Source organism: Hemiscyllium ocellatum, chromosome 30 (genome assembly GCF_020745735.1).
Source record: "Hemiscyllium ocellatum isolate sHemOce1 chromosome 30, sHemOce1.pat.X.cur, whole genome shotgun sequence".
NCBI classification, from domain to species: Eukaryota; Metazoa; Chordata; class Chondrichthyes; order Orectolobiformes; family Hemiscylliidae; genus Hemiscyllium; species Hemiscyllium ocellatum.
The window spans coordinates 28992843-29014718 of NC_083430.1; the positions used below are offsets into that span (position 1 = coordinate 28992843).

General features: G+C 41.7%; 1 protein-coding gene across 1 annotated transcript in view; it reads right to left on the reverse strand.

Moving 5' to 3' along the window:
* stpg1 (sperm-tail PG-rich repeat containing 1) overlaps positions 1-8301 on the reverse strand; it is a 48642-nt gene extending 40341 nt beyond the window's left edge. The window contains exons 1-2 of the mRNA XM_060847163.1: positions 8208-8301; positions 3206-3324 (exon numbers count right to left, since the gene is read on the reverse strand). Of these exons, the coding sequence (XP_060703146.1) occupies positions 3206-3324; positions 8208-8301 (213 nt within the window). The remainder of the gene's footprint in view (positions 1-3205; positions 3325-8207) is intronic.
* Positions 8302-21876: the final 13575 nt, after the last annotated feature.

Here is a 21876-nt window from a genome sequence, read left to right on the forward strand (position 1 = left end):
CATGCAGGGAAATTGTATTATTTGATGGCAGGAAGCTGTAATACCTAAAGAACAGGCACAGGAATTCTTGGGCAGATGCACCATGTCCACCTTGAGGGTACTCACAGTTTTGGGCCCTGTTATTTTTAAAACTGTCTTTGGAACTTTGCGTGTGTCTCTATTTTGAAATTGCTCCTAGATCTCCCTCTACGCCAGCAGCAGTCATCTCTCGAAGTGGAGCTGCTGGCTGGATTTTCCGGTGAAATCTCCCATTGGCACTCCCAGGTTCCTGTTACACTCGAGACCCTCAAATCGACAATAACCATGGAGGCAGCCTGTTAAATGACTACTTCCTGCAAAGCCTCACTGACCCAAGTGGGGTAGGAACTCAGGAATGGTCCTTTTTTCAGAAAATGTTAAGTGCCAAAGAGTCTGCAGTCAGGTCAAACTACATTTGGAAAATTGTGAGCAGTTCTGGGCCTCGTATGTAAGAAAGGATGTGCTAGCATTGGATGGGTCCCAGAAGAGGTTCACAAGAATGATCAAGAGGACGAAAGGCTCGTCATGAGGAATGGTTGAGAACTCTGATCTGTACTTGATGGAATTTAGAAGGATAAGGAGGGATCTTATTGAAACTTACACAATAAAGAAAGGCCTGGATAGACTAGATGTGGAGAAGACATTTCTGCTAGTAGGAGAGACTGGGACCCAAGGGCACAGCCTCAGAGTGAAGGGACAACCCTTTAGAACTGAGATGAGGAGAATTTTGTTTTTTTTAATCATTTCCAGGATGATGGCATCACTGAGAAGACTAGCATTCATTGTCCATCCCTATTGCCCAGAGGGCAGTTAAGAGTCAACCACATTGCTGCGGGTCTGGAATCATACATAGGCCAGACCAGGTAAGGATGGCAGTTTCCTTCCCTAAAGAATATTAGTGAACCAGATGGTTTTTTTCCTATAATCAACAATGGATTCAAGGTCATCATTAGAGTCTTAATTTGAGATACTTATTGAATTTAAATTTCATCGTCTTCCATGGTGAATTCAAACCTGGGTCCCCAGAACATTAGCTGGGTCTCTGCATTAATAGTCCAGCAATAATATCACTAGTCCATTGCCTTCCTAAGAACAGGACTCCAGCTCCAATTCTGTGAGATGCAAAGGAAGACTTTCTTCAGCCAGAGGATGGTTAATCAGTGAAATTCAAGGAGATTTGTGTTTGTGTCAATCAGTGATTGACAAGGAGATCAAGTGCTGCATGAAGGTAGAAGAATGGGTTTGGGAAGCATATCAGCCATGATGGAATGGAATGGTGGAGCAGACTTGATGGGTCAAATGGCCTAATTCTACACTGATATTTTATGGTATTATGATTCTGCCCATTTGTTTCTTTTCTGGAAGCAAGGTTAGAAAACAAAAATAAAACACATATTTCTATTATACCTTTCTTGACCTTAGGAGATGCCAAAGTGTTTCACAGCCAATGGGAAGTGCAAGCATTATTGTATTAGTGAGAAAGCGGAGAATTAAAAGTCTTCTGTTTTGATTGAGGGTTAACAGTCTAAAAGGGTTAATATTGAGGAATGCCTTAAGCACTACCCAACATGGGTCATAAGGACTTGTAAAAGAACAGCTTAGGAATTCAAAGGAGACTTACCATCCAGACCTCCCTCACAGAAACTGTAACAATGCCTATCATATCAGTGTAACCTGGACATAGTTGCTAACATACAATAAACTCCATTGTCTTTAAGGAATAAACAACCTTTTCTCTTTAGACTAGCAAGTGGTTTTCCTCCACCATATCAGATCAAGTGGGCCCTGCAGATCCTTACTCTAAAAGAGGATGGTGGCAATAAACTTATTCACATGGTGAACAACAATGCTGAGCCTCATATAGCACAGTGGTTTGTAATGAAGATTGCTCTGTCTGCTGGACCTTTTTATCGTTTTATTTGTTGGATGTGCAATTAAGGACTAGACTCCACTGCTCATCACCAATTGCCTTGAGGGGACGATAGAGAGCTGCCCTCCTGATCCATTCCTGTCCATGTGGTAAAGGCATGCCCATATCAGGAGGATGTGTGACTTGAAGGGGAACTTGGAGGTGGATGGTGTTCCATGTAAAATGTTCCCCATAGTCCCACTGAAATATTGAAATGTGTTCAATTCTGTGGTTGATTCCGATTCTGAATTCACAGCAGGAGTAGATGATTTGATTTAGGTTGGATGACAAAGGATGATGAAAGAATTTCTCTTTGCGTTTCAGATTTCCAGCAGCTGCTTTTCTTTGTTATATTAAAAATGACTAGTTTTTGTGATGCTGCTTGTGCGATAAATATTCTCCAGGACACCCAGAATAACTCAATTTTTTCTCTTTGAAAAAAAAATTGATGACTTTAAACCACAGTAAGTGCTAAATCACAGCATTTGCACCAAGAACTAGTTTCCGTAAATTTGCAGGTCATAATATTACTGGTCAATGATCTACCCGTGTCTACCAGTGCATTAACTTACAAAAGGCACTGTGCCATCCATGTCAACGCAGATTCACATTCAGCACCTATATCCCCAATTAAACTGAAAGAAATCAGATACCATGATTGGGAGATTGCTTGGACCACTTCAATCAAAAGTTCTTTTGGCTCCTTACAGCACCCTGATTTAAAAAAAGACTTTGAAGTCCAGCCTGCTTCCCATGCCTGGATTGACCCTCACCCTCCATTGGAATCCACAGAGCTAGTTGAAAGCCATTCTTCTCATCTCACCTGGCACACAGGCCTCCAGTATTATGCTGGAATCTGAATGAGTTGGGGGCATGGGACAGTGCACTGGAGTAAACCTCGACCAGCAGTTGGCTTGCAAGAGGAGGTCAGAATTTTGGTTCCCTGCATGCCAGATAAACTCTGCAACTGGATCCATGTCCTTGTATAGTGGCCTCTGCCTGTCTCTCAGAGGGAGTGTAGTAAAGCAGCTAAAGAAATTTTGGAAAAATTAAAGAAATCTAATTTCTCTGAATTAGATCTACACTCAACCTGAACTAAAAGTGTCTCATGTTTAAGCCATGTGAAGCAATGTTCCATTTTTCAGGCCTTCATCTTGAAAGGAAATTTACCATTTTTGCATAGGGTGTTTGCATGGACAGTATACATTTTCTAATTAATAATTGAAAAAAAAAGTGCTTGTAGTTATCACCATTTAGTAGACAATGAAGAAATATTACCTGGGAATCATCGTCAAACCTTCTTGTTTGAGAACCAAACCCCTTCCTCTCAGGAATTTCAAACCTCACAGTTTGATACTTGCTTGGTATCGTAGCAGGGGTAATTGACGCGCTCAACCCTGCAGTACAACAGCAACAGAACAGTAATACTTTTAGATATAGAGATTAGAAAAGCTAGCCCATTCACCAGCTAGCAAAATATAACAAGAAATAAAGATTTATTATCACCGTCTTGGGTGATCATGGGATAGGTACCTTACTTCTGCATTATTTGTTTACTGATGGAGATGTAGAATGATTGTAGCAAGTGCTCTGTGCTGCTTCCACAATTATCCTGGTCTAATTGCATATCATCAACTGTAAATTGCAAGTCAAATACCAAATACATGCCTGTAAATGAAAATTCGGCTGGCACATCTGATGTATTAATGCAATCCTCATCAAAACAAGTCAAACAATTTGAATCCAGTGCTATCAGATTTATTCACACTTTCATGTCAAATTGATCTTAAAATGAAAAAAACAAGTCTTAATTTAAATCTGGGTTGATTGATTTCTTCAGACTGGTTGAGCAACTGATGTGTCTAAACAAATGATTTACAATTTTATTTTGATTGTATGATCATTCAATAACTTTACGTAATTAGAGGTTGGATGTTCCTGTCTAATCCCATAGGATTTCTGTAAAGCCTGCAGGAGAATGGAGCAGTGGGACTCAATACTGTTGCCAATATTGATTTTCTCTGTCTTTGTGCCCTTGGACTGCCTCTGGTTGCTTGTTAGTGGGACGTAATGGTGAGGACAGAGGTCATGCACTCAGTCAATGGCCATCCTAATGCACTAGTTATTGATGCTTGCATGCACTCCCTTGTGAGCCTGGGGAACCTAAAGTTATTTATAGGGATGGAGAAGGCTAGTGTAAACATCCTCTCACTCGGTTTCTGCCCCAAAAGTCTCACTTGTTTAAAGTTGGAACTTTTCCCCATTAAGGTGAAGGGCTTATGTCCAGAACATCGATTCTACTGCTCCTCAGATGCTGCCTGACCTGCTGTGCTTTTACAGTGCTACACGTTTTGACTCTGCTCCCCTTTAAGGCCCCATACCCTGTCTCTGATTACAACAGTGTCATCCTTGCTGCACTTCCACTCAAACTTTCCCGGTTGCATTCACTGGCTTTGTCTCAATGGCAGCTTACCAGGTGAAATGATCTTCAGCCCAGAAATTTGAGGTGGGCAAAATCCCTGTCCCACCAGAATACAAAGAGGGAAATCTAATTTTGATCGGAAAATAGCACGGTTACTCAAGCATCTAGTTGCCAAGGAACCATGCAGCGTTCAGGAGACTATGATCTCCTTGCCCTCTATCTTGATATTGCGCATCTGGCCTGTTTTGATAACTAGATAAATCCATTCATTTGAAACAAGAACAGAAATTATGGGTGAAACTCAGCAGGTCTGCAGCATCTGTGGGGAGAAAGCAGAGTTCACATTTCAGGTTCAAGTGTCACCAGACTTGGAACATTACCTCTGCTTTCTCCCCTAGGTTACTGCTAGACCTGCTGTATTTCACCATTAATTTGTTTGTGTTTCAGATCTGCAACATTTGCAGTTCTTTGTTTTATTAAATCTATGCATCGATCCCCTTGCAAAGAGTAAGAGAAGATAAAACAATGCTACAGACATAATCCAATATAGTTGTTTTATCAAATCTACAACAATTCTCATCATAACAGAGTTTTCATTATCACTACCTTGGAGGACGCCTCAGGGTTCCGAGTCGGTTAATTAATTGCCCTGCTGCATTGCACTGTGCAATGCTGTATGCCTATATTGCAACACATAATAGCATAGATGAGCACTAATGGTATGCAAAGTATTCACTTCTGAATGCGTAATACAATCTCGATTTAATTGAATTTATAGCAAAGTGAAGAAGTGAGTACAAATGGGATTCCCTTTTATGTACTCGCATGGACTTTTTATGAAGCATGAATTTTTTATGAATATCAGATCTTCTAAAGGAAGTTTTCCTTCAGTCTTCTGCACAGACCATAATACCAGGAATGTTTTAAGGTTGTCTGTTGATTAAGCAATCACTTAGGATGTGCATTTTTTGAGTATGATGAAGCTCGATAAATTATGTGACAAGTTTGAAGTGATTGTTTTGGTGGATCTTGTTTTCTGACTTCTACCTTATGGTTATGTGCAGGCCCACCGATCAGATCAGTCATTTAATTACATACATAAGAATGAGAACATCTCCACCCATTGTACAACATTAACTTTGATTGCTAGGTAGAAAAGCTTCATTTGTCAGAAATCCCTCAAGGTAATATTCATTGTGAAGTCCTGGCACCAGCCCTTCAGTTGTTGAGAAATAATTTCATTATCATGAGGATTGATTATCAGGTGCTCTACTGTCTGCATCGCCACCTACAAACTCCAGCCAGTTTACTGCTTTGTAAATCTTCCACACAAAGTCCCACACACTCCTCACTTTACCCACATCACATTCCTGTGCGTCTCTGTGTCTCAGATAAGTTCAAGATCCTTATTCTCATATTCAAATTGTTCACTGCTCTCTCTTCAACCTTCTCCGTTCAACAGGTGTGAGGGGTGGAGATGGGAAGTTCAGTGAGAAAACTTTAGAGAATGAACACTTAACACTCTTTTTCCTCAGATGTGACCACTGCTCACTCCTTACTGTTTCTGTCTGCCATTAAAAATCATTCAGCATTGAAAACATATGCTCTAGAACATTCTTCCAGAACTTATTTTCCTACTTTAAAAGTCTACCTCTTTGGTCCTAGTATCCTTTACATTTTATTTGGTGCTGGCTTCAACCCCCTTGGGAAGTGTGACTTAGGTTTACAACAACTACTGTGGCTGAGTGGTTAGCACTGCTGCCTCACAGCACCAGGGTCCCAGGTTCGATTCCAGCCTTGGGCAACTGTCTGTGTGGAGTTTGCACATTCTCCCCGTGTCTGCGTGGGTTTCCTCCGGGTGCTCCGGTTTCCTCCCACAATCCAAAGATGTGCAGGTTAGGTGCATTAGTCAGAGGGGGGGTGGGTTACTCTTTGGAGAGTCAGTGTGGACTTGTTAGTTCAAAGGGCCTGTTTCCACACTGTAGGGAATCTAATCATATATAACTAAGTAAATGAGAGTAGAAATTATTTTTTAACCTGTTTCATTCTGTCGCGATCATTGCTTTATATTTTGTGGTGTATATTTTGTTCTGAAAATGTATACATAAAATTTTAGTCACAGAATGGAAATCTATTTGTGATGGTGTACAGTCAGTAATGTTAAGGTAGTATCACATATGGTGAAATGAAATCAATAGTTTCAGAAAACCATGGGGCTGCTCTCTCATTACAGTAAAACGATTGAAAGCGAGTTTAATTTGAGGATTAGTACATTTCAGGGCAAAAGTGATGTTGAGAAAACAGGACCTTCATGGTGTGCAAGAACTGAATCCACATTGTTGGCATTATAAATCAGCCATCCAACCAACTGAGCTAACTACTAATAACATATGTATATGGCACAATGCTGATGGTAGCAGTTCATTCCAGAAAGTGGAGTTGATATAGCAAAACACACTTTTACGTGTGCATTACTGTCTGGAGTTATCGATAGTGAGGGTAGAGGATTCCTTCCATTACATAGATGACCAGAGTCTCTCCATGCTGTGATTGCCTGCCTTTAGCTTTTAGATTACTTACTTACAGTGTAGAAACAGGCCCAACAAGTCCACACTGACCCGCTGAAGCGCAACTCACCTGACCATTCCCCTACATTTACCCCTCACCTAACACTACAGGCAATTTAGCATGGCCAATTCACTTAACCTGCACATTTTTGGATTGTGGGAGGAAACCAGAGCACCCAGAGGAAACCTGGGTCTCTGGCACTGTGATGCAGCAGTGTTAACCACTGTGCCACTGTGCCGCCCACTGCCACCATGCTGCAACAATTTGCAGATTGACACTCAATCTGTTAGGTTGTGAATGCACCTTAAGCAAAAGTGAGGACTACAGATGCTGGAAACCAGAGTTTAGATCAGAGTGGTGCTGGAAAAGCACTGCAGGTCAGGCAGCACCCAAGCAGCAGGAAAATCGACGTTTCGGGCAAAAGCCTTTCATCAGGAATCCTGCTCCTCGGATGCTGCCTGACCTGCTGTATTTTTCCAGCACCACTCTGATCTAAACTGTGAATGTATCTTCCTTGGCCATCAAATTCTGAAGTGGGACGCAAAACCAGGCTGAGTTGCTACCTAATGTCCTACAAGATTTCCCCATGTGGATAGTGGAAAATACATATTGGGAATAAACCACAGGGTTTGATAGGAAGAATTCAGAGGGATATGGGCCAAATGCTGGAAAATGGGACTAAATTGATATCGGCTATCTCATCAACATGGATGAGTTTGACCAAAGGGTCCGTTTCTGTGCTGTACCACTCTATGATACAGGAAAGAAGATGCATGTTAACTTATAAGTTAATTGAGAAATCAGGAGAATAACCAAGAACCATCATCCAAACCACTATCAATGTTTAGTTAAAAAGTTACATGATCAAAAGGTATTGCCTAGTCAGAGATTTAAAGTTTAAAGTAGAAAGAAGCACGAGTGAGGATATTCGGGCGTTCTTCAATTTTTGATTTGTTGACATTTAGATTTATTTTACACGTTAATTTTTTACTTTTCTTAAAAATTTTAAATAAGCATTTGTTATGGTTTTTGGACGTTGGGGCATTAAAGATTTTGTAAAATGAGGAAGTATTTGAAGTGGCTTAACCTAATAAAAACGAATATTTAAATTTGGGAAGAAAAGCAAATACATTTCTGAAAGTGAACAGCTTATGACAAATTGGGTTTAGTCCTGAGAATTTTCAGCATGTGTTTCACTCAAACGGGTTAGCAGAAACATGGAGCACTAAGTGCACGCAAGGCCAATAAGCAGAAAATAAACTTATAACTAAAATTCTGACCATTACGTACCACAATTTCCTGATGCTAAGTGATGAATGAATTTGTACTTAGGCCTCTGAGTCCGTTTGTTCATAGGTTCCATGGTTTGAATAAAGTCCACCATATTGCAACTGAGGCTCGTGACAGTTTTCCAATCTCAAATTGAGGTAATCTAATGAGACGTAAGCAATAACAGAGAATTACTTAATCTATTCACTCCAGTCCAAAATATTGTGTATTAATATTCAGCACAAATATTCTTCTAAAGCCTTCACAATTTCAGCCAACCAACGGGGCAGATGTACCTGCCCATACGGAGAGGCTGACAACTGCAGGAAAGTGACCTAACCGATTCCTTGTGTTCGGACAAGTTCCAGCACAACAGAATTGGCAGTGGCTTAGCAGCCAGGGTCCAAGTGGAGGAGATCCGAAGATGAGACAAACTGGACTCAAAACTTTTGTTTCGCTCTCCACAGATAACACCAGACCTGCTGAGTTTCTCCAGCATTTTCGGTTTTATTTCTGAGTTGCAAAGGGTCACTTATACAAGAAGGAACAAAAAGAAAATAGATTTATCAAACTTTTCCTCAAACATTGCCTGTGCAGAGGAAAAGATGGCTCACCAGCGCACACAAGTGGCCATTTCAGGTGCATGACATAGGTTATGCTTTTACCTCCAATCAACTTGGTCCATTAGACCTGGGCACCAGAGAGAGTGAAAACTTGAAGGCAAATCTCTTGAGCATTTGTGGGCATTCTCAGTTGAACAGTTACAGAACTGTGGCAGGAACTTCGTGAATAAGCTAAAACAGCTTAAAATGTTAATTATCAACAATGCCACTGTTCTCAGAATCATGGGGGTATGGAATGAGCTGCCAGAGGAAGTGGTGGAGGCTGGTACAATTACAACATCTGGATGGGTATATGAATAGAAAGGGTATAGAGGGATATGGACCAAGTGCTGGCAATGGGGATAGTTTAATTTAGGATATCTGGTCGGTATGGATGAGTTGGACCGAAGGGTTCGTTTCTGTGATGTACATCTCTATGACTCTATACTTCCAAAAACTGAAAAATTACAAGTACCTTTCTAATTTTTCACATCGCCCTTCAGCTCAACTTACATGATGTGCTCTCTTCAAGCATCTGGTCTGAAAGCAGTTGAGGCTGGCAATGTGTCCAAATTCAGTTTCTTTCTGAATGCTCTGTTTATCATCTGGGAATGAGTCATTCCTTCAAATCAAGAGTGTGCAGGTTGAAAATATGCCAGTGTTGCAAGTCATTGCTTATAATATGTGCAGGTTCCTGACAACAGCAGCCAATGGATATCTGAGCATACTTTGGAGTACTAATGGACCTTGCCTTTTTTCACTGATTTGTGAGGAAGTTGCTGGTGATGTTTGCAGACCCTCCAATTTGATGCTGGGACCTCACAACCCCCATAGCCCAGTTTTAGTGGTGGGCTTTCAAGAGAGATATGCCTGGGAGAATCTCATGGAAATGATTTGGAATTCTAAACCATCATTCTGGGGTTGTAACCATCTTATCTGCAAAGTTTAATCTTCTGGATGCTGCAGTGAGGAACCCAGGAGAAACATTATGACGGCAGAGAAGAAAACTTGACTTTTTCCATTTTCTTTGAGTATTTAAGACAGAAGCCCTGCTTTGGTTTTAGATATTTTACTTGTTTCAAAAAGGAACATTTGACTCATTGAGCAAGTAAATGGGAGACCCGAAACATTCTGAATATGCACAGGAATTGCCCGTGAAATGAAAATGTATCATAGACCTTGCTTGAGGTATTCCATTCTTTTAGTATATCCTAACACCCCAGAAACTACTGTTAGGCTGAAGTAAATCTTCCAGACAAATTCAAGGTAGTTCTGGAATAAGAACGAAGTGTGACGATTACATTTATTCTTGTAAATACTTTCTACATGATTTTGCATCGCAAAGCTAAGGTAAATACTAAATGAAGACATCACCCATCTATGAAGAGGGCAAGGAAAACTCAAAAGCTACTTCTGTCCCAGTCTCTCACTATTATATATTTCTTTTCATTTATTAACCAGCGTTCATCCTTGATTCATCCTGTATATTCACAATTTACTTTCTGCAATGTAGAAGTGATAGAAGTGGTGTAATACTGATTCCAGTCTCAGCTAGGTTATTTAGCCACTGATGGAAAGTCTGTGATTGCAGCCATTTTAACCACACACACAATGACATTCCCTCCATTGTAAGGACAGAAGTGTCAAATTCCGTTGACGATTTCTCAATGTTCAGCATCAATCATGATTCTTTAGATGCTGAAGGCATCTTTGCCTGTATACAGTAAGACGTGGATGGCTTCCAGCCTTGGGCTAACAAATGGTAAGCAACAGACACACAAGGGCCAGCCAATGGCTACTTCAGCAAGAGAGAATCTAATGATAACCCTTGACATTCAACTGCATTGTTATCACTGAATCTCCCATTATCCATATGGTAGCATCTTCCATTGATCAGAAACCGATTGGACCAGCACACAAAATACTGTGGCTAAAAGAACAGGTCAGAGTCTGAGAATTCTTCAGCAACTAAATCAACTCTTGATTCCCAGAGCCTCTCGAACAAGTACACAGCATAAGTCAGTAATAGGTCAGGAAAGTGTCCTTTCTACTTGCCTGGGTAGTGCTGTCCCAATAACATTAAATACCATCCAGAGCAAAGAAGCTTACTTGACCAGCACCACACCTACAAACATTCACTCTCATCAGATTTACAGTGGCAGCAATGTGCGTCACCTGCAGAATGCACTCATTGTGGCTCATTTGACAGCACCTTCCAAACCTGTAATCTCTATCACCTTAGAAAGACTAGGGCAGCAGGAAACGTCACCACCTGCAGGTACTCCACCAAGCCATTCATCATCCCAACAAAACAAGTTCACCATTTCTTCACTGACGTTGTGTCAAAAGCCTTGAACTCCTTTTTTTAGCAGCACTATGGGACCACCTATCCCATATAGATTGCAGTAGTTCAAGAAGGCAGCTCACTACCATCTCCTCCAGGACAGTTAGGGAAGTGCAATAAATGCTGGTGTTGCCAGTAACACCCACATCCATGAACAAATAAAATACAACAGCACAATTGAATATTCTGAGCTTAAGACTGTTTCATTTCTAATATCTGCAAGATTTCTTTTGACATGTACTTGGATTGTTGCTTTCTAACCAGGTCTCATCCAATAGTTAAAGTACTAAATTTAGGAATATAGGTCAATAATTTCCTGTATAAACTTGTAAATCGTATCGATTTTTACTAAATCGCTGTTAAGAAATTATGTAAATTTCTTAATCAGACAGCTCAATTGTAAAATACCCTGTAACAAAACAGTCTATTAAGATGATGCACTAACTACAACAGAATAAAGATACAGGATACAAAAAGTGTATGTGGTCCATGCAACTTTAAACACGCTATAAACCATCAATGAAAATCTTTTGGAACATTTTTATACTAAAATTCAAAATGAGGGGCCAATCTTTTACACAAAGGGTGGTTCATGTGTGGAATGAACTTCCTGATGAAGTGGTGTATGTGGACACAGTTACAACATTTAGAAGACACTAAGGTAATTGAACAGGAAAGGTTTGGAGCAATGTGGGCCAGGAGCAGGCAGCTGGGGCTAGGTTAGTTTGGGATTATGTTCACCGTGGAGTGGTTGAATCAAATGGTTTGTTTCCATGCTGTATGACTCTATTACAATTGAACAGATTGATTTGCTGTTTAGGCATGAACTTCTTAAGCTACAACTGTACTCCTGCAAATACAGGGTATTGAAGTAAAATGGAGATACATTGTCAAATAATTGACAATTGACAATATGATCAGGCACCTGGAATGTGATAGCTTGCATATGAATCAATTGGTTTGTCCAACAATTGGCATTTAAAACAAAAACTATTAATTTGTAAGATTGCAAATTGTCTAATAAAAATTTGTTTAATAAAAATCTTGCCTCATCATGCGCGCACTTAATTCAACTTCTTTTTCCAAGCAGCTATTGGCAGTTGATCTACCACCAGAGAGCAGCAGATATCCAAATCTGAAGTGTACATCAATATCAGGCTCCATTGATTGTAAATAGAAGAGATGCTAAGATTTTCTAACAGCAGCTTATGCCTGAAATGTCGATTCTCCTGCTCCTTGGATGCTGCCTGACCTGCTGCGCTTTTCCAGCAACACATTTTTAAGCTCTGATCTCCAGCATCTGCAGTCCTCACTTTCTCCTAACGTAATAGGTAGCTACTGTGCACAGCATCTTTTGCATCAATTAAACCACAATTCTGCAGAAACCTTTAATTATGAATTCTGGTCTCAGATTAATTTTATCAATTGAATTGAACTGAATTAGCTTTATTAGCTAATAAAACCAGATGGCACCTGTGACATGGGAACTGGATTTTGTTTTGATAAGTTACAAGTTTGATGACCTGTTGATGAATAAGATAAAATAAAAATAACTGAACCTTGGAAGTTGAAAGAGAATCGAATTGTCAGCAGTGAACATAATTATTAAATCCAGGAATGAAATAGAGGAAGTCTGGATGTGTCTTTTTAAATTGTGTTTGTGGAAAAAAAAGTGAATAGAATAAATAAACTTCAGCATTTGAAAATATCCAATTAAAATTTTCAAATAATTCTTAGTTGCAGCTTGGCAAATAACATTTGCAATTTTGACAAGATAAATATTGGAAAGGTTGTTTAATTCTGAACAAGATAAAACACCAGAAGAAATGCAATTAAATAGTGAATAACGCCATAGAAATTAAATTTTCTTTATAGAACAAATGAATAGGAAATGATGGGTTGACTCTTACTTTTATGGATAAATGTTAATTTCGTCAAGATTTGTGGAGGGTCTCTCTCTGAGGTTGAGAGAGATTTCTCACTGTGTCTTACCAAAATTGCCTCATTAACTTCCTACCCACCTCTATGGTGCCCTGCTCATCTGATTCCAGCTCCATCTGCCACTCACTGCACCTGGAACAATTCACCACTTCTGGGATATCCTGCAAACCTTTAACAGGCAGCTGTGCTCCCAGATAAGCACGATCAATCTGCAATTATGTTGCATGGTTCCTGACATTTGCCCCACACATGGCAGACAAGGGACCGCTTTCCGCCTGCTTTCAGGGCAGCAACCTATAGGTCCTGGTGGATGGGCTGATACAGAGAAGGACTATCCTTGTCCCCCAAGTCTAGCCGAGGAGGTCACAATGCCAGGCTGCTCCAAGGTGACTTTGCAGGTCATTGCAGTCTCAGCCATCTGGAGGAATGAACAGCAACGTAGGGAGAAAGTCGATCACTCTTCCACCAGTGTTGCTGCCACCATCTTCTCTCTGATATCTCATACTCGTTCATTCTTTCGCTACTACTGTCCCCACCTCCCATTTGGTCTACAAGTCTCCACGTTCTGAGGAAGGGTTGCCGGACCCGAAATGTTAACTCTGCTCTCTCTCCACAGATGCTGCCAGACCTGCTGAGTTTTTCTAGCTGTTTCTGATTTTGGTTTTACACGTCTCACGATTGCCTGCAAAATCTGTCCTCAGTCGCTATCACCAAACCCAATCCCCAAGCCCATTAATCCTGTGGGCCCTGTGCACAGGAAGTGACCACTGTTCCATCCACTTTCACCTTCCTCAATACCTGCCTTTCTCTCATTTCAGGAGGAAAACAGTCCACTCCAGAACAGTAAGAGTCATGATGGGAGGTGGACTGTCTGACAATAGGCTCCGCACCTCTCTTAGGGGCGGGGCCCAACTCGGATCTCCCTGAGTGACTGTATCCTTGACCAACTGAGTCGGGACCTTCTGAGCATTGCCTATCTCTTTTGATTGAGAACAACTATAACAAGCTTTGTGTTTGTACTAACAGCCTAGTAATACCACAGCGGTGTGAGCCTGAGGGGACACAGAACAAAAGGGCAATGTAACACAAAGGCAGAAATTCTGTGTCCAGCCAGGGAGCCTCAGAGCGAGTGAGCACAAAGAGAGCAACTGAACAACCCAGTGATGCAGCCTGGTTCAGTTCACAGGCTGAGTGCATGTCCTTGAGCAGTGTCCTTGCTGCAGCGATACAGTGAGGATTGCCACTGTGCTCAGAGGTGTCACATTGAAAAGTTGAAGCATCCTGTAAGTGGCTCAGAGATGTTTCTTGAGAGCTCTTGAAGACTGGCATATGTCAAATGCCAATGTCCATGCAAGTGTGGTGTCTGTGGTCAGTGCCAATGCAGCATTTCATGTGATATTGATGCCCAGTATCCAACGTGGAGGTTTGGTGCAAGCAGGGAGCTGAAGCCACCAGGAACTCACTGAGGTCCACAGCAAGAATTTAATATTTATTTTGCTAAGAGTGGATGGTCAGATAGAAATCTGAATATTACTGCAGGAACATCTGCAGTTAATAAGGTCACAAACAAGCAATGAAAGCCCCCTTTGTAAGCAACTCACCACTGCTTGGCAAGATTGTTGCTTCGATGCCCAGAGTTTAGTTAAACGTGAGTTGTTCTCGACACTGAGACAGGTCTTGCTGGATTTCACTTGTGACTCTGTCACGTTCATTGCAATAGCCCACCTGGTGCAGACCCCAATGACATTTCATTCATGATATTTCTCTCCGGCAGCAGGAACCTTGAGTGGTGCCATTTTCTGACATTGCAATCCTGACCCCATCATCCATCCCATTCCCACAGAATTTTCATCTCCGTGAACTGTGGGCAGGCAAATTCTAAGTCTGCTCCCTTCCCAAGCATGCCTGATATAGTGCTGAATGTAACAGAGTGATGTGGCAGGCAGCTCAGTTAGTCCACTTCTATTCTTGGAGACATTGTTGTAGAATTATGTCATTATTAAGCCCTATAGCTCTATCGTATCAACACTACCTCATCCACCCCTGCACCCTCTCATATCTCCATGTCCCTTTATGACCCCATGCTCCTCACACCCTGTAAAACAAACAAGCATTGAAAATAAAACTCCAAGGAAGAAAAACTTATTACAACCTCAAGCCTCAAAATGTTAAACAAACCCTCCTGTAAGTTGCATTGACATAGCTTTGGAAAGCTGAGTTCATTATTCAGAAGCAATTTGAACAGATGACCAGACAATTGTTTTTCCAGGTGACCTTATTATGAACACTTGACCAAGCTCTAAGAATGCATAATGGACTTAACTCAAGAGGGGCCCATTTACAAGTTTGTAGGGGAGGGCTGTCTTTGTTTGACTGATACTTTTGTGAGGGTGTTATCAGTTTACAGAAACATGGAGTCATTCAGCCTGGAAAGAAACCCTTTGCTGTTGTTCTCAACACCTGTATTTTTGACATGATTAAGGAGTTTGAAGGGAATCTGGGCAATATTCATTGACACAGCGCATGGTTTTGGTTGAGATTTTTTATTGGGTAAGCCATTTTTCCAAAGGAAATTTTCAATTCCTCATTAGGGAAGGGCATGGAATAATGGATGGCAACGGATGTAAATGGGTCTATGAGGCAGTATAAATCAGTACTGGATAAATATGAGGGCATGGAAGTACTTAGGGATTTATGGGAGCATTGATGCAGCATAGGGGATCTGAGGCTGCATGGAAGGGAATTAAGGAAGGATTGGCAAGACCTTCTAATCCTACCAGCCAATACTTTCTTAACTTCGCAGCAAGCATCCCCATTGTTCACACACTGATTTAACCTGGTTGGATTTCTACAGGTTTCTAAATGCTTCCATTGACAACAAATAGCGATGGACATGACATTCAAACTATCCTTCAGCCACCATCAATACTGACCAGGGGAAGCTGGCATAAGTCTGTAATGGTGGGGTAAATTTTAAACTCTTGCCACACAGACCTTATTTTATCAATTCCCAACTCAATTCCCATAGATGCAGGAGGAGAGAATCATACCCCTTATCTTTGTCGAGACATTATGCTTATTTTTAATGAAGAGTCTGGTTCAGATTGTATTCGAAAGGGATAATACTGATTTTGACAAATACTGTATTTCACCAACCAGTGCCACAGGACATATTGGACAATTCTAACCATTGATTGGAGTAAAAGACTGAAGAAGGAATTGAATGCTGCTAACCCAACTGCATGAACTGGGCCTACAGGTACAAAGCCTGAACATGTGTAGTGGACAACGAAGAAGGTTACCTCAGATTACAACGGGATCCTGATCAGCTGAGCCAATGGGCTGAGGAGTGGCAGATGGAGTTGTGAGATGCTGCATTTTGGGAAAGCAAATCTTATCAGGACTTATACACACTTAATGGTAAGGTCCTAGGGAGTGTTGTTGAATAAAGAGACCGTGGGGTGCAGACTCATAGCTCCTTGAAAATAAGAGTGGCAAGTAGATAGGATAGTGAAGGTGGTGTTTGGTATGCTTTCCTTTATTGGTCAGATTATTGAGTACAGGAGTTGGGAGGTCATGTTGTGACTGTACTGGACATTGGTTAGGCCACTTTTGGAATACTGTGTGGACTTCTGGTCTCCTTCCTATCAGAAGGATGTTGTGAAACTTGAAAGAGTTCAGAAAAGATTTACAAGGATGTTGCCAGGGTTGGAGAATTTGAGCTATAGGGAGAGGCTGAACAGGCTGGGGCTGTTTTCCCTGGAGCGTCGGAAGCTGAGGGGTAATCTTATAGAGGTTTATAAAATCATGAGGGGCATGGATAGAGTAAATAGACAAGGTCTTTTCCCTGGGATGGGGGAGTCCAGAACTATAGAGATAGGTTTAGGGTGAGAGGGGAAAGATATAAAAGAGACCTATGGGGCAACCTTTTCACGCAGAGAGTGGTGCATGTGTGGAATGAGCTGCCAGAGGAAGTGGTGGAGGCTGATACAATTGCAAGATTTAAAAGGCATTTGGATGGGTATATGAATAGGAAGGGTTTGGAGAGATATGGGCCAGCTGCTGGCAGGTGGAACTAGATTGGGTTGGGATATCTGGTCGGCATGGATGGGTTGGACTGAAGGGTCTATTTCCGTGCTGTACATCTCTATGACTCTATAACTCAATCAATATTATGCTACTGATTTAGACCAGCTAGCTGCCAGCTCATTTCCATTGATGAGTTACTGGAAAAACACACATCAGGCACCCTCCGGTCCAGAGGCTACAGGGAGTAGAAGATAGGATAAAGGAGTAGAAGTACTAGCTAGGGTCTTTGTGACTGTTCTGGAGTTGGGTAACAGACTCACCTGCATTGAAATTGGCTCGGTTTTTAACAAAATTCACCTCTTGCGGGGATGGTCTCCACCGATTTCATTCAGACCTGCCACATTTAGGGCAGGTGGCTTAAAAGTAGAACTCGGTCTTTAAGCCTAATAATGAAAATCTTAAAATCTGGATGCCTTTGCTGTTGCCTTCACCAATGTGGTGGCTCACTGTTGATGTGGAATACATGTGCACCCATGCCCACCTTATTGAACAATTGGATTATCTAGTCAATATCAGACTGCCAATGGGTGGGACATTGCTGACAACAAATTGGCTGTTGCATTTCCTTACAGTTTAACAGTGCAATTTCCCTTCCCACATGGTTAAAGATGCCCTCCAAAGCATCTCGTCCACATCTCGCACTCTTCCCTCAGACCCCACCCTTCCAACCGTAACAAGGACAGAAGGCCCCTGGTCTCACCTTCCACCCTACAAACCTTCACATAAACCAAATCATCCGCCGACATTTCTGCCACCTCCAAAAAGACCCCACCAACAGGGATATATTTCCCTCCCCAACCCTTTCCACCTTCCGCAAAGACCATTCCCTCCGTGACTACCTGGTCAGGTCCACACCCCTCTACAACCTACTCTCCCATCCTGGCACCTTCCCCTGCCACCACAGGAACTGTAAAACCTGCACCCACACCTCCTCCCTCACCTCCATCCAAGGTCCTAAAGGAGCCTTCCACATCCATCAAAGTTTTACCTGCACATCCACTAATATCATTTATTGCATCTGTTGCTCCCGATGCGGTCTCCTCTACATTGGGAAGACTGGACGCCTCCTAGCAGAGCACTTTAGGGAAAATCTCCAGGACACCCACACCAATCAATCACACCGCCCTGTGGCCCAACATTTCAACTCCCCTCCCACTCTGCTGAGGACATGGAGGTCCTGGGCCTCCTTCACCGCTGCTCCCTCACTACCAGACGCCTGAAGGAAGAACGCCTCATCTTCCGTCTTGGAACACTTCAACCCCAGGGCATCAATGTGGACTTCAACAGTTTCCTCATTTCCCCTTCCCCCACCTCACCCTAGTTCAAAACTTCCAGCTCAGCACTGTCCCCATGACTTGTCCTACCTGCCTAGCTCCTTTTCCACCTATCCACTCCACCCTCCTCCCTGACCTATCACCTTCATCCCCTCCCCCACTCACTATTATACTCTATGCTAATTTCTCCCCACCCCCACCCTCCTCTAGCTTATCTCTCCACACTTCAGGCTCTCTGCCTTTATTCCTAATGAAGGGCTTTTGCCCGAAACGTCGATTTCGCTGCTCCTTGGATGCTGCCTGAACTGCTGTACTCTTCCAGCACAACTAATCCAGAATCTGGTTTCCAGTATCTGCAGTCATTGTTTTTACGACCGTGCTGACGCTGCAGCAGCCCATCCTGGGCTACGAGACACCTTGAGGGATGTACTGAGATCATGCAAATTTCTATATGAATGCAAACTGTTGCTTCTTTCAAAATGTCATCAAACAGACACAGCAAAGGCTAGGTCATGAATATTTGTACTTTCATGTAAAATCATTACAATTTGTGACCTAAGAAAACAACATCACTGCCTGAAATAAATTTTTAAAATAATTTTAGAGATTAAGTGCAGCTTCATTCTTCTTTAAAGGTAAGAAAATAGATTCTGTTTTTTCAATTACTTTGGTCTCCTCTCACCACACAACCAATAGAAGAGCCACTCTAAAACTGGCTGCTAGCAGCTGTATGAACTGCTCAATGGGACTTTCCCTCTGATTCAGCACTAGAGTTCCTAATAACTGTGATGTCGCTTTTGCAGAAGTAAGTGTTGTAAAATTGTTTACAAAAAGTCTTTTTTCCCCTCAGACAGGTGTTTAAGTTTTTATATTTCTGTCTCTATTTTAATGAAGAAAATTTATGGTTGGTTGATAAAAGCATGATTCAGACTGCAGTATCACAGCTTGACTTGGGCAATGCTAAAAGCACAAAAGAATAGTCAGCACGAATGGTGTGATGTTATGTGTGGTTTCAACCTTGCAGCAGTACAAAGGGCAAAATTAGAAGGGTTTTTTTAAAGTGTTTCATAATGCTTGGATCAATGAAAGATGTCACTTTAGCTACTGCAACCTCCAGAGATTAGCAATAAAGCATTGTGTCATTGAGCAGTCCTTGAGTGAGGGTCAATAATGCAGACTTTAGATATTGGATGGCAGACAGAGTGAGAAATAATGATGATAATAGGCCTGAACAGTAAGTAGATGAAATGCACTATTAGACTTTGAGACAATGTGACTTAAAGTGATTTCAGCTTTTTCTTTTTCCATTTCCAGGTTTGGGGGGGCAAAATTGGCTAGCCTGAAAAAAAATCGCAATGTCTGATCTGCATCTCTGAAGGGTGATATGCAGTATGGATTTGAAGCGGCAGCAGAGGAAATTGGGGAATATCATGGAAAATAGCACGACAGGAAGTAGGACAGGAGTTATAGGTTCAAAATAGTAAAAACCAACTTAAAGAGTGCGCTAGGGAGTCTCTTTTCTATTCAGTATGTATCACCAACTGGGTGAGAGACAAAAACAGTGGAATTATTTCGGGATGAAAAGTGCAGCAAATGAGGAAGTGTAGGTGTGCACAGGATAGACGAACTAAGATGGGCTGAATGACCTTCACATTGATAAATATTTTCGGAGTCAGTTTCAACAGAAAAGGGGGAGAAACAAGACCTGCTAACATGTAAAAAAAAAAATTTTTTTTAAATGTGTACTACTTTCTGAACATTTTATACATAAAACCACTCAATAATTTATGTATTCCCAAAAGTGTTAGCTTTGGCTAAAAAATATGATAACATGCCGTTTGTTTAAGCACTCCTAAAGTCAAAACCTGGCCGGAGACAGCACCGTCGGAAATTCAAGAAATAAAGGCATTTCATTTTCTCTACCAACAGCCCCATTACTCTCACTGTGGAATCTCTTACCTGGAACCTTTTCCCCCAGTTGGTTTTTTTGCTCCCTTATTCCGGGTGCGCTTCATATCGCGACAGCAACTCATTGTTTACATTGGTCTCCAAGGCAACTATGTTGCTAGTCATTCCATTCTCCCCCTACTCGCCAACTTGTATTCAAAAGGACAATGGTGTGTTGCTTTCCTGCTAGAGTACGTGAAAAAGCGCCGTGACTCCAAGAAATCACCTTTGTCCTGACTGGGATTTAAGCTGATAAATACTGGGCAGACTAAGAGGAATGCGAGTCCTTTTAATTTTCATTTAAGGTTGAAATGAGATGGTCCAGTGAAGTTATCTGGATAGAGCTGAGAAATGAATAAAAGGGATGGTCACCTTGTTGAGAGTGTATTTAGCCCCTCCACCTCCCCCCCCCCCCCCCCCCCAATAGTCAGCGGGAAACTGAGAAGCAAATATGTAAGGATATCTCAGATATCTAATTATAATAGGGTTGTAATGCTAGGGGATTTGAACTTTCCAAACATAGGTTGGTCCTGTCATAGCACTCAGGACTTGTATGGGGAGGAAATTGTTCAGATGTTAAATGTTATAATGTTCAAAAGACATTTGGATAAGTACATGCGTATGAAGTGTTTGGAAGAATGTGGTCCAAACGCAAGTAGGTGGGACCAGTTTAGTTTGGCATTAGGGTCGGCATGGACTGGTCGGACCAAAGGATCTGCTTCCATGCTGCATGACTCTCAGAAAACATTCTTATTCAATATGTTGATGTATGTTCTCAACAAAGAGCAATAATTGACCTCCTGTTAGGAAATAAGGGAGACCAAGTGACTGAGGTGTCAATGGGAGAGGACTTTGGGAGAAGTGGTCATAGTTCTATTAGTTTTTAAATAGTTATGGAAAAGGATAGAACTGATCAAAAAGTTAAAGTTCTAAATTGGAATGAGACCAATTTTGACAGTATTAACAGGAAATTTCAAAAATTAATTGGGGGAGGCTATTCACGGTAAAGAGATGGTTGGGAAATGGGAGGCCTTTAAAAATGAGACAATATGAGTTCAGAGACAGTATGCTCCTGTTAGTGTGAAGGGCAAGGTTGCTATGTGCTGGATGACTAAAGAAATTGAGACTTGGTGGTCAAGAAAAAGAAGCAGCATGTGGCAGGTATAGACAGCTGAGGTCAAGCGAATCGCACAAAGAATGTAAGGGCAGTATCATAGAATCTCTACAGTGCAGAAGCACTGGCCCATTGAGTCCACACTGACACTCTGAAGGACACCCTACCCAGCCCTCACCACACCATCCCTGTAACCTCGCACCTCCCATGGTTAATCCATCTAACCAAAACACCCCTGAACACAATGGGCAATTTAGTATCGCCAATCCACATAATCCACGCATCTTTGAACTGTGGGAAAGAAACAGAGTACCTGGAGGAAACCCACACAGATATGGGGAGAATATGCAAACTCCACACAGACAGTTGCTCAAGGGCG